General features: G+C 29.1%; 1 protein-coding gene across 7 annotated transcripts in view; it reads right to left on the bottom strand.

The window, feature by feature from the left end:
- Window positions 1–12370, bottom strand: part of pnut (septin 7-like protein pnut) — a 198347-nt gene that overhangs the window by 55203 nt on the left and 130774 nt on the right. For all 7 annotated transcript variants that reach the window (XR_015039653.1, XM_085811442.1, XM_085811435.1 and 4 more), the window contains exons 6-7: window positions 3764–3881; window positions 688–780 (exon numbers count right to left, since the gene is read on the bottom strand). Coding sequence is in view for 6 of the 7 variants with exons in the window: in XM_085811442.1 (XP_085667568.1) it covers window positions 688–780; window positions 3764–3881 (211 nt within the window). In the remaining variant the exon portion in view is untranslated. The remainder of the gene's footprint in view (window positions 1–687; window positions 781–3763; window positions 3882–12370) is intronic.

The raw sequence follows: 12370 nt of genomic DNA, 5'->3' as shown, positions 1-12370 counted from the left end.
TTGCCGTTTGTGGTCTTCTGTCAGCATACGCGGCACCCATCTTGAACACACCTTCCAATATTGCAACTTTCTGTTAAAATCCTGTGGATGATGCTTCTGGAAACCTCAGGAACCAAAATGAAGAGAGCATCCAGGGTGATCCTCCGATCTTTACGCATGAGTTTCTCAACTTTCGCGATTGTCTCGTCGGGAATTGACGGCCTCCTGCTCTTTTCTTCGTCATGAATTTCAGAATGACCGGCTGTAAACTCTCTACACCGCTTGCGAACGTCCATACACTTCCGTCAATAGGCAGTGAATTTCAACCGGTTTAACGCCTTTTGCGTTAAAAAATCAAATAACTGTGCACACTTTGCGGAAACGTTTATCGGGAGCTTCATTTCGAATGGCTGCCAAGCCAAGACTGCGCATCCGAGCGAAGCGCCTGCGTGCTTATGTGGAGAAGGCACACTCACAACTGTGTTGCCACCAACCATATTAAAACTTTCTCTATGTCCCAAAAATAGGATACCTTTTTTTGGGGGGGGGATTGCCCCTGTATATTCTTAAGTTAAAATGCAAAGGTTCAATCTTTAGCTCATGAGAAGCATTTACGACTTTTCCCCTTCAATATTCATCACAACAAGAATATATAAACAACCAAGATTTGACCGATTTAAGATTACACAAAATTAATTTCAAAATTACCTTCATGATTTTTTGTTGCCTATTTACTTCTTCATCATCACAGTCAGGAAACTGGTAAATTTTTATTTGGTTCTGTGCAATCTCAGTCAAAATCTAAAGAAATTTTAAAAATAAATAAATTATCATCTCAAATAATGAAAAAATTAAAATACACAATAAAAAAAGGAAGTCAATTAATGACTGCATATGACTAAAATAATAACTAAAATTCAATAATTATGAAAAAAGTTTTCATTGGCTAAGAAAATAACAAAAGAAACACAGTAAATTGCAAATTTCACCATCCAAAATATGCAGATAAATGTTTTTTCTTCAACTTTTAAATCTACATACATTTGTGCATTGCAGCAAAACATACAGTTTAAAAATATAATGTTTTGAAAAAAAAAGAACTTAAGAAAATTTATATGCTACTTTTTAATGTGCATTTAACATAAAAAAATCAATTATACATTTACTCAATTAAATATATATATATATAGATATAGTAAAAAAAAATTAATTTCCTCTCTGCATAAATAAACTAGAAAAACATTAAAACATCAAAACACTGCATCATTAAAAAAGTAATTTGAATTTATATGACTTATATTTGAACTTGTCAAAATCTCATTCCAGCTTGCAAAATTCAATAACTTAATTTTTATTTAATTTGATACTTACATATTAGCACAACTACCCTATTGTGATTTGGAGATTTTTACAGATGAAAAAGGATAATGACTAAGAACTGCAAAATATTACTTACTACATATATAATTTACTTTTAATTATGAATATCTCAAAAATCTACTTACAATTTTAGTTAAGTTCTCTCTTTTTTCCTTTGATGGTCATATTTATGGTGATGTTAAATTATTTATTTTCATGGTGATCGTTAAAGAAAAAAATTATTTAGTTTACCAAAGTACTGTTTTTATGCAGAAATTTCACTTCAATTTTATCTACTGCAGACAAATTTCACAAGCACATATTTTAGAATTAAGACAAAAACTAACATGATTTGCTCTTTACAAACCATTAGAACTTGGAATACAACAAAAAGAAAGCAAATGGAAATAGCATTATTGTTTGAAGAACTGTCATAAGTATGGCTGCCTGAAGTATTGCTTTGCAAATGGTTGCCAGAGTTTAGGAAATTTAGCAACCTGTCCTAAGGTGGTTATGCATATACCTTTAATTCATATAAGAAGTAAAAAGCCACTGAATTTTACACATCGATACTTATGCTGACATACATATAATTGCAATTTAGAAGGGAAAGGTAAAAACATAAGCTTTTTACATTTTAAATGCCAGAATATTGCAAACTTGTTCATTTACAAATAACTAATCAAATGCTTGCAGAATATAGCTCCTATTCATGCATACTATACTTTGTGTACTGAGTAGAAAAAGAAAGTAGGTAAGAAAGAGATTTATATCCCAAAAATTATGTTTCATTAAATGAAAATAATGAGGAGGTTCAAGGAAGGATCAATGGAATATTCATTCAAGAGTTTCATATTTTTATTACTGTCACCCAGACGGTATAACGGTTAGGGGAGCCACTATGGTACCGAAGGGTCCGGGTTCGAGCCTCAGAGAAGATATGGGTTTTTGTAAATATATAGTGTCAGTGCAACACGGCAGAACTCTAAATATGCAGTGAGCCACAAGTTCTCTCGTGTGGATTGGTGGAGGGGTGGAAGACCCCTGGATCCCCTCGGGTGCTCTCCTTCAAAATTGGAGGTGGAAATTACAAGTCCAACCTCTCTTCGGAATACGCTCTGGCAACCATAGTTCTATGTAAATATGGACAAGACAACATCATCTTTACTACTTTAAATTATTTTCTTTCAGTGTTTTGCAGCTCTTTCATTTAATATTTTCCAGCTACACTAGCAACTTATTATATATTAATGTTTCCCAATAAGTCACAGAGCTACTAAACCTTAAAGTAAGTACACAGTTCCTTCAACACTATTTGCTGCTTTGGTTGTTTAGCTAGGGTACAGTAGCTTGAAGAAAATGATTTTACTGCATTTTCCTGGGATTCATCAAACAAACAAACATCTATAGTAAAGAGGTTTGATGAGAACTACCTTGTTTATTTACCAAGATTTTGCAATTTCACCTTTTTGTTTCTAGCTTCTTTTTCACCACATGTTAATGTAAAGAATTAAATTTTCATTACTTTTTATGATTTGATTAAAAAATAGCCTCTTTTCACTATGAGGAAACAAAGAAATGGCCGCAAGGACATGGTTCAAACATATTCTTTTTGGTAATTCCTTGTTCAAGTGGTCTTTGGTTGTATCTGAAATTTCGTCACAGACTGGGAAGTTAAATATGGCAGTTTTTGCAACCCTTTTAATTTAAAAAACATTCATTTTTGATTAAATGATGCAACACTGGGTTAGCAAGCTTGAAGTGAATCCAAGTTTCTTTAAATAGTGAAATGCATATAAAACTGTCAATTCTCAGACTCCGAGCCATTTCCTCCATTATAATATTTTATTTTTCACTATGTTAATGGCATCATTAATGCCAAATGGGTATTCAGATCAAGTTTATGATTAAGTTAGAGTTATCATCTTGAAACCCGTTGAATTGCATTTCATTGTGCAGTGAGCAGCACAGTTCAAGTACTTGTCTGGAATTATTTTTGTTGTGGTTCCCAAACCTATTCCTTTCCAAAACTTGTATAACATAACATGGTGTAAATGTAACTTTTTATTCTCTACCTTAATGAAAGTTCACATACAATCTAATTTCATTCAAAGGCATCTGTAACAAATATGATTCATCATGGAGTTATGTGTTGGGTAGTAATGTTTTCTCCACTTGTGAAAATCTTGCACCAAACTCTTCAGTCTTTCAATTACACACATGTTGGAAGAGTAATTACAAGAGCGAGACTAGAGTAAAGGGTAAGAAAATCATGTCACAATTTTGAGAGTAAAATAATATTTAGATATACTTTACAATTGACTCTTTGGGGTGGATCCATATTAATTTAATTTCATTATCAGTCTGGTTTGTATAATGCAATAATTAGAAGTACAAACAAAATAATACATTTAATAAACCTTACTTGTCTTTTAAAAAAATGGCATTCTTCTGGAGTCATTGTATCTGCTTTGGCAATAATGGGAATAATATTGACCCTGTCATGTAACCTCTTCATAAATTCTATATCTAGAGGCTTCAAACTGAAATATATTAATTAAGAAGGTAAAATAAAAATGAACTATATAAATAAATTAATCAAATAAAAAACCACATAAATAAGTTAATCAAGTAAAAATAAATTATATGAATAAATAAACACAACAAAAAAGGGTTAAGCAAAACTGAAAAGATGTAATTTAGCTAAATTACAACATAAAAAAACTCCAATTTTACAGCAAAGACTTTTATGAAAATGCACAGTTAAGTATACTTCACATTATAGAACAACCCTGCACCATGACATATATAATAGTATGAAGATTAAATGAATATTAAACACATAACCAAATTTAAAAGGTTGCACTAGTTGTCCAAGTAGCTATGCAAGACATTACAAGAAAGAAGAGTTTACAAGAAAATGTAATTCAATAAATAAAATGAAAATGTAATTCAATAAATAAAATTAAGTTTTTAAATGTTATAATGTTTAAAACCAAGTTAGGCCCCCCTTCTAACATAATTTTAACAAACAGCTAGACTATAAATCTGAAGAGATTATCAATATTCCATGCAGTTTCAAATCTACATTTAATTTTTATCTTCCGAAAAACATATCATCCTACTACAGATAAAAAATCTTACAAATAACACAACTAGCAGATTCACACATAATTAGTCTGCTTGATATATTAACTACTGTGTTTTTAATAAAGTAAACTAAAAGCAGATGGGCATAAGCAGCATCAGTTGGCATTCATTTATTGGATTACCAAAACAGGACTCACTTTTCAGTGATCTTGATCTAAGATCATTGAAAAACATGATCAAGCATACACATGCACTAAACAGACACAAACAAGGAGATCTGCATATTTCAAATATATACATAATTCAGGGAGTTTTCCATGTAATAAAATTTTAAAAAATAGTTTTTTAACTTGAAAAAGACATATCTAGTCATTCTTTCAAAACACAAATAGCTTTTCTTTAGTTCCAAATAAAAGTTCATTTCTGTCTAATCTTAAAAGTTGACATGTTTCTCCATCATGTATTATTAATCTTTGGATATTTCAAAAATAAATAAGCAAATAAAATAAACATTTCATCCCCCCCAAAAAAACAGAAAAAACAGACCACATAAAATAATAAAGCAGAATTTTCAAATCTAATTATTTAAGGATGGGCAAAAACATGACAGTTTTTAAGGTAATATATAGCAGAAACAAAAACGACTGCAGATTGTCTTAATCATCTCTTTATGGTGTACTGCAAATATACAGAATAATGAGTTCTTGTCTGCATACTTATGTCTATGATTCATTCAATCATTAACAGCATGGACAAAGTTACTGAGCTTATCGAAACTTGGTAATGTATTATGTAATGAAATAAACAAAATTAGATATAAATATTAACAGATTGAATCTTCATCTAAAAATTTACAAATGTCTACAGTGAAATAAGACAACTCCCGCAAACCTCAGCATTAGCAGCTATAAGGCATTTCCTTCTTGTCTTATTTAGAAAGTTTTCAACAAAATTCTGTAGTCCTGCAGAAATTTTAACTGCAGTTTGTTCCACTGTTTGCAAATTCCAAAAGCAATATTTTAAAATAAAGATTAATGGAAAAGATATTACGATTTGCTTATAGAAACCATTGGAACTTGTAAAACAACAAAAATGAGTGCATATGAAAATGGCGGCATTGCTGGACTGAAGGAAAAATATGAACATGGTTGCCAGAGTTTGGCACATTCTGAAAATTCGGTGACTTCCTACAGTGGTGGTTCCAATAAAACATAAGTACCTGTATTCATAATTTGCTTGAAGTATTCAATTTCTACTTGCTTCTTTGAATGTAATGAACATCATAACAATATTTGTGAGGTAATACACAGTGAAGTCTGATGTGATGGGTACCACAGATATTCTAATGATAAATTACACAGAAAACACTGCTATTGTAATTATCTCAGAAACCTACTTACATCATTAAAATGATACAATTATCAAATTTTGCTGACTATTTCTAATTAATAAAGCTTTATCAGAGAGATATGAAAATGCATATAGATAAACTTTTAAGTCAATTTAAAAAAAATTTTTCTCTGATAATATTCATGCTGAAAAATAAGGATTATATATATATATATATATATATATATATGGTGTACTGCAAACAGAAACTCTAATATAATTGGAACTCTAATATTTAAACAAATTAAATTTTAACAAACACGTATAAAAAAGCAAATTTAAAACCAAAATTTAAAAAAAAAAAAAGCAAATTTAAAGCAAAAAAAAAAAAAAAAAAAAAAAAAAAAAAAAAAAAATCAAGCTACAATAGATTAGCAAATCTATATGCTCTCCCAAAATTTCATAAATCACCACTCAAATTTAGATTTATTGCTAATGGTACAAATAATTATAAAAAGAATATAGATTACATATTTGCAATTATACTTTAAAAAAATCTGTAATTTAATCCAACAACTCGTTAACAAACAACACAATTATAGTTGGATTATTTATAATAATGCTCCAGTTCTCAGCAGTTTTAATAGTTTAACAATCAAGAACATTAACTTCTATGACTTTGAAAACCTTTATACTTCTCTACCATTAGAAGAAATTTTTACTAGTTTAATGCAACTCCCACAACTTTTCCCTGACATACTTGACCTCCTTAGTATTGAAAGATGGAATAATTATCTGAAATGTGCATTATTTAATAACTACATTAAATTCAATAATAAGATCTTTCAGCAAGTTAGAGGAATTCCTATGGGAGCAAACAGTTCTACACAAATTTGTAACCTATTTCTTTTTACTTTTGAATATAAATTCCAACTAAGTTTAAATAAAAATGAATTAAAGGTATTTGCTCATACTTTTAGATACATAGATGATATTATAACTTTCAATAAAAATTCTACTTAACTATTACTTTTTTAATATTAATGTTTGCAAAAAATTTTTAATACAGTCAAAAGTCGTTAATTCGGACACCCATAATCCGGAATGATCTGTAATCCGGACCTCAAAGCTACAAACTTTCTTTCAATGTAAGCGTTGACGCATGCGCAAAATACGTTTACGAATGCGCGTTTAATGTATAACGGTTGGTATAAGTTAAGCTAAAATTATCTAATTATCTATTTCAGTTAATGTTGCAGATTGCGTTGTTCCTAAATCTTCGAACTGGATCCAGCTTATTATTTTTTGCAGACTGTTAGAGCAATTTTATAAAAGTAAGCTTGAACTTTCGATTATGTCAAATAGAATTTCTGATATATATTTACTAATATGTAAAGGATGCACAACACGAAAGTAAGTCCATTAAACAAAAAGTGGAATTGCTGCAAAAAATGGATAAAGGCATATCCTTTGTTTATCTAAACTTTAACGTTTGTTTATCTTTAACGCCGCGCGCGCAATGAATTGGAAGTTGATTTGTCAGCACTATCCTTATCTTCAGGGCAGATGTTTTTATTTTATTTGGCTTATAATTCCTTACTAAATGTAGTATTTCATCTCGATGTACTCCGTCTTTGATATGATTTAAATCAAGTTTCTCGTCATTATAATTCGCTTCCGATAGTGAAGAAAGTGACAGAGAGGTTATTGAAAACGAAAACATTTCGATTGACGAATTAGTCGGCATTCTCGACACAGCAATTATAGGACCTGAACAGCGGAACTTTGTAACTGAACAAGAAATTATGTCTGTTTATAGAATTAAATAGAATGTATTATCACATAAAAAACGAAGCAACTTAAACAACTTACATTGAAAGAAATGTTTAATAAAATAAACAAATAAATATTAAGCTTTTTTTTTTTTTTTTTTTTTTTTTTTGTAAATTTTGATACCCTTTAGATCATAATTGTTCTTTATTTCATAAATTACGGTTTCATATTTTTAATTTTATAACTTCTGCATGCCGTCTTACCAGATTTAAACTGATGATCTGTAATCTGGAAAAATCGATAATCCGGAATCGCCGAAGTCCCGATTAACGACTTTTGACTGTATAACAAAGATAGCAGCTTGGCACTCAACTTTACCTACATAAGCGCCATCTATATAATTAATTTAAAGAACACACTTCTCTTTAAAAACACTTTTGCAGACCCCCAACGCTCATTTAGTAGGTAAGTTAGAATTCAAAAGCAATTCAAAATTTACCCAAATAGTTTAACACTTAATAAAACGAATACGAATCAAGATACTATTGAATACCTAGACCTGCAAATTATTAAACACAGCAAAATTAAATTAATAAAAGAAGGAATTTCCATTTTCATACTATTAAACTAATTAATTGGAACTCTAATATCTCTAGAAAAGTAATAGAAAAACACGTTTCATAGCCAAATAATCAGAATAAAAAATATATGTACTGAAATAGACGATTTAAAGGAAGAAATAATAAAGCTAATTAATGTTCAAGTTGATAACCAAGTATCACCAAAATTTATTAATTTATATATCAAAAAGGCAGGCATTAACTTTATTTTATAATTTTTTTGCTCTTTTTGATATGATAACATTACCTTAAACCTCAGCTGGAGGGTAATGAAGGATAAAGAAGAGTAAAGAAATTATTTGTAAATTTTTATTGTAAATATATTTGTAAATATGTATATATAATCAATACTGGATTCTTTCCTTTTACTAATAAAGGTCCAACTCTTTTCAAAAGTCTCAATTATAGCCCGAATTGAGTGAAGATTTTAATCTTCTTCTTCTAATTTTTCATACTGCCAGTATTTAGTTAAGTTTTGTTATACTAGTTAAAATCAAGTTCATTAAGCTTTCAATTTTTTTTTTTTTTTTTTTTTAAATTTAACTTCTTTAAGGAATTTTTGAGAAATTACTGGGAATTTTTTTAGAGGTTTTTTAAGGACTTCGTTTCACAAAATTTTGGGAAATTTTTTGAAAAATTTAAAATAATTTTGCTTTAAAATTTAAATTTTGAAGCTTCGTTTCACAAAATTTTGGGAAATTTTTTGACATTTTAAATTTTGCTTTAAAATTTAAATTTTAAAACATTTCATTTTTACTTAATTACTTTAATTATTTGCCCTGCAATATTTACACAGTTTTTCAACAGAACACACATTTCACATTACAAACAGTTTACATTTATTAATTCACAATACCACTTAACTCTATTTTACTTCAAGTATAACTTACCTCTCTTGATTGGCTTAACTCCCTAAATAATTTATCGTTTAAATTAAAAGTTGAATTACATACCTTTAGGATTTTTAATTTTTAATTTAATTTTTTCTAGATTTATTTTTATATTTTTTTAATATTAATGTTTGCAAAAAATTTTTAATATAACAAAGATAGCAGCTTGGCACTCAACTTTACCTACATAAGCGCCATCTATATAATTAATTTAAAGAACACACTTCTCTTTAAAAACACTTTTGCAGACCCCCAAACGCTCATTTAGTAGGTAAGTTAGAATTAAAACTTACTATTTACTTGCTTTAAGTAATTAGTAAGTTTTAATTCTAACTTAAGAACTAAGTAATTAGTTCTTAAGTTAATTAATTTAACTAAGTATTTAGTTCTTTATGTTTCTTATTGGTTTATATGGATTATGTCTAGTTCTTTTTTAGTTTCTTTTATTGATATGCATAGTCATGTCGAGGAGGTTTCTGTAGACAAGGGTTTCTAAAATACATTAGTTTCTAGATTATTTTTTATAAAAAAATTTTTTTTTAAATTTAATTTAAAAAAAAAGTTTAATTTAATACTTGACTTTACTTGCTTGTTTCTCAAAAGACTTCATTAGTATTTTCCTTTTAAAACTTTAATTCTTAAATGCTAATTTCTAAGGGTACCACTTTATTGGTATTTCTTTTTGGACATTCTTCACTTTTTACTTTTGGTTTTGACTTTTGCCTGCATGAATGACGAAACACGAATTGAATGATTGGAGAGTTAGGTTTGGAGGCAACTTCCCCTTGATAAGTCTGTCTCCTGCTTGCTCAACAGTCATATATATATATATATGAATATGGCTTGTTTGAGAGAAAAATGATTAATTATATTATGAATTATGTGTAAGAATAAATCCTTAAATAGCACAGAACTAGTCAAAAGAACCAATTTTTATCATAAAAACAAATGCCTTGCAATTAAACTGTGGCAATAAACAACAAGTATCAAAGAATCGTTAAATTTATTTTTATACTAGAAAAATACTTCTTTAAACACAGTCTTGTGAAACAAATATCTTAATCTTTATTATAAAATGATAATGACTCTAGACATATGCTCCTCATATTATGGACAAACAATGACACCTAGAGCTACCAAAGTTTGAACACCCGTAGTTCTCTTCTAGAAGTGCACTTCAAAATTTGAACTTTATATTTCTAATTTTTTTAACATATATTTTGCTGAACTTTTTTAAATGAAATTTTAAACAAGCTCAGCAACTTAAAAGCAATGCATTTTAACATAGCAAACCATAAGATATTTGACTTTTAATCAGAAAACTCAGCAATTTCAAAGAAATGTCTTGCCATTCAGCAAAAATATAAGACATTTGGCTTCTGAATTTAATTAACAAACCTACTGATTTTTAAAAAATATGTTATCAATGCCTGAACTAAAATATTTTTACCTTTCAATTATCACATACCTTCATTTGTTACAGCATAAGATATTAATTTTTTTTAATATCTGTGCATTATTGATTGACAAATTAAGGGAATGAATGCAGTTCTTCATTTCTATTGTTATTAATTATTAGCTGTACCTATGAAATTACATTAGCAAAATGCGTTAAAATTATTATACAGTCAAAAGTCGTTAATCCGGACTCGTCGGGACTTCGGCGATTCCGGATTATCGATTTTTCCGGATTATAGATCATCAGTTTAAATCTCGTAAGATGGCATGCAGAAATTCTAAAATTAAAAATATGAAACCGTAATTTATGAAATAAAGAACAATTATGATCTAAAGGGTATCAAAATTTGCAAAAAGAAAAAGCTTAATATTTATTTGTTTACTTTATTAAACATTTCTTTCAATGTAAGTTGTTTAAGTTTTGCTTCGTTTCATGTGATAATACTTTCTCTTTAATTCTATTAAACAGACATAATTTCTTGTTCAGTTACAAAGTTCCGCCGTTCAAGTCCTATAATTGCTGTGTCAAGAACACCGACTAATTTGTCAATCGAAATTTTTTTGTTTTCAATAACCTCTGTCACTTTTCTTCCCTATCGGAAGCGAATTATAATGAGGAGGAACTTGTTTTAAATCATATCAAAGACGGAGCATATCGAGATGAAATACTACATTTGGTAAGGAATTATAAGCCAAATAAAATAAAAACATCTGCGCTGAAGATAAGGATAGTGCTGACAAATCAACTTCCAATTCATTAGGCGCCGCCGAGCAGCGTGAAATTGATAAACAGATTTCGGATTTCAAAACATACTTTCGCTTTAGATCCTTTACATATTAACAAATATATATCGGAAATTCTATTTGATATAATCGAAAGTTTAAGCTTACTTTTATAAAATTGCTCTTACAGTCTGCAAAAAATAATAAGCCGGATGCAATTCGAAAATTAAGGAACAACGCAATCATCAACATTAACTGAAATAGATAATTAGATAATTTTAGCTTATACGTCCATTATACATAAAATGCGCACGCGAAAACGTATTCTGCACTTGCGCACACTCATATGCGCAGTCGTAAAAGGTCTTACGCGCACGCGTGAACGCCTCTGCGCATGTGTCAACGTGGCGCATGCGCAGAAAGTTTTTAGTTTTGATGTCCGGATTATAGATCATTCCGAATTATGGGTGTCTGAATTAACGACTTTTGACTGTATATATACATAATTTGCTTCTTGTGTGACTTTAGGCAGATAATCACACAAGGAGGTAGTTATGCAAAAAAGGCACCTATCGAACTATGATAGGTATGATTAGCTTTGCTCACATACCAGGGGAGAAAAAAAATTGATTACATTTTTACTCACTCGCATTTCATTTACATCAAGAGTTCATCAACACAGCATGATTAAGAAATTCAAGGTGTAAGATTAAAGGAAAACTTCAGATTAAACATGCACTAATAAATGAAAGAAATCTTTAAAATGATTTTTTTTATTAATAACCAAATTTTTATTAACCTTTCAATTTCAAAACAAGTCTGTGTTTCATTACAAAACTTCATTTCTAAGCTTCCCCAATATTATGCTACACTTCCATCATCTTAATAATGCAATTTACAAAAGCTAAAGTGAATTTATTGTGATTGCACTGCATTGGCTGTGCATTATCTAGCAAAGATTTTTAAACTTATGTAGTTTCTGAATTATATAGAACAGACTTTAAAATACCCTTTTGGAAGAAAAGCTTACTATATCCCTATCGCCTGATTAAAAAGCAATACTGCACACATTATCAAATTTTCAGTAATAAGCAAAAACTTAAAAGAATATTTTTTAATACATCTCTTGAAAGAAATACTCAGCCAGAA

The sequence above is a fragment of the Stegodyphus dumicola genome, chromosome 2 (genome assembly GCF_044657685.1).
Source record: "Stegodyphus dumicola isolate Sdum_Otavi_A_Nest chromosome 2, ASM4465768v1".
NCBI lineage: Eukaryota > Metazoa > Arthropoda > Arachnida > Araneae > Eresidae > Stegodyphus > Stegodyphus dumicola.
Note: the sequence above shows the minus strand (reverse complement) of the source record. Positions and strands in the feature narration are given on the sequence as shown.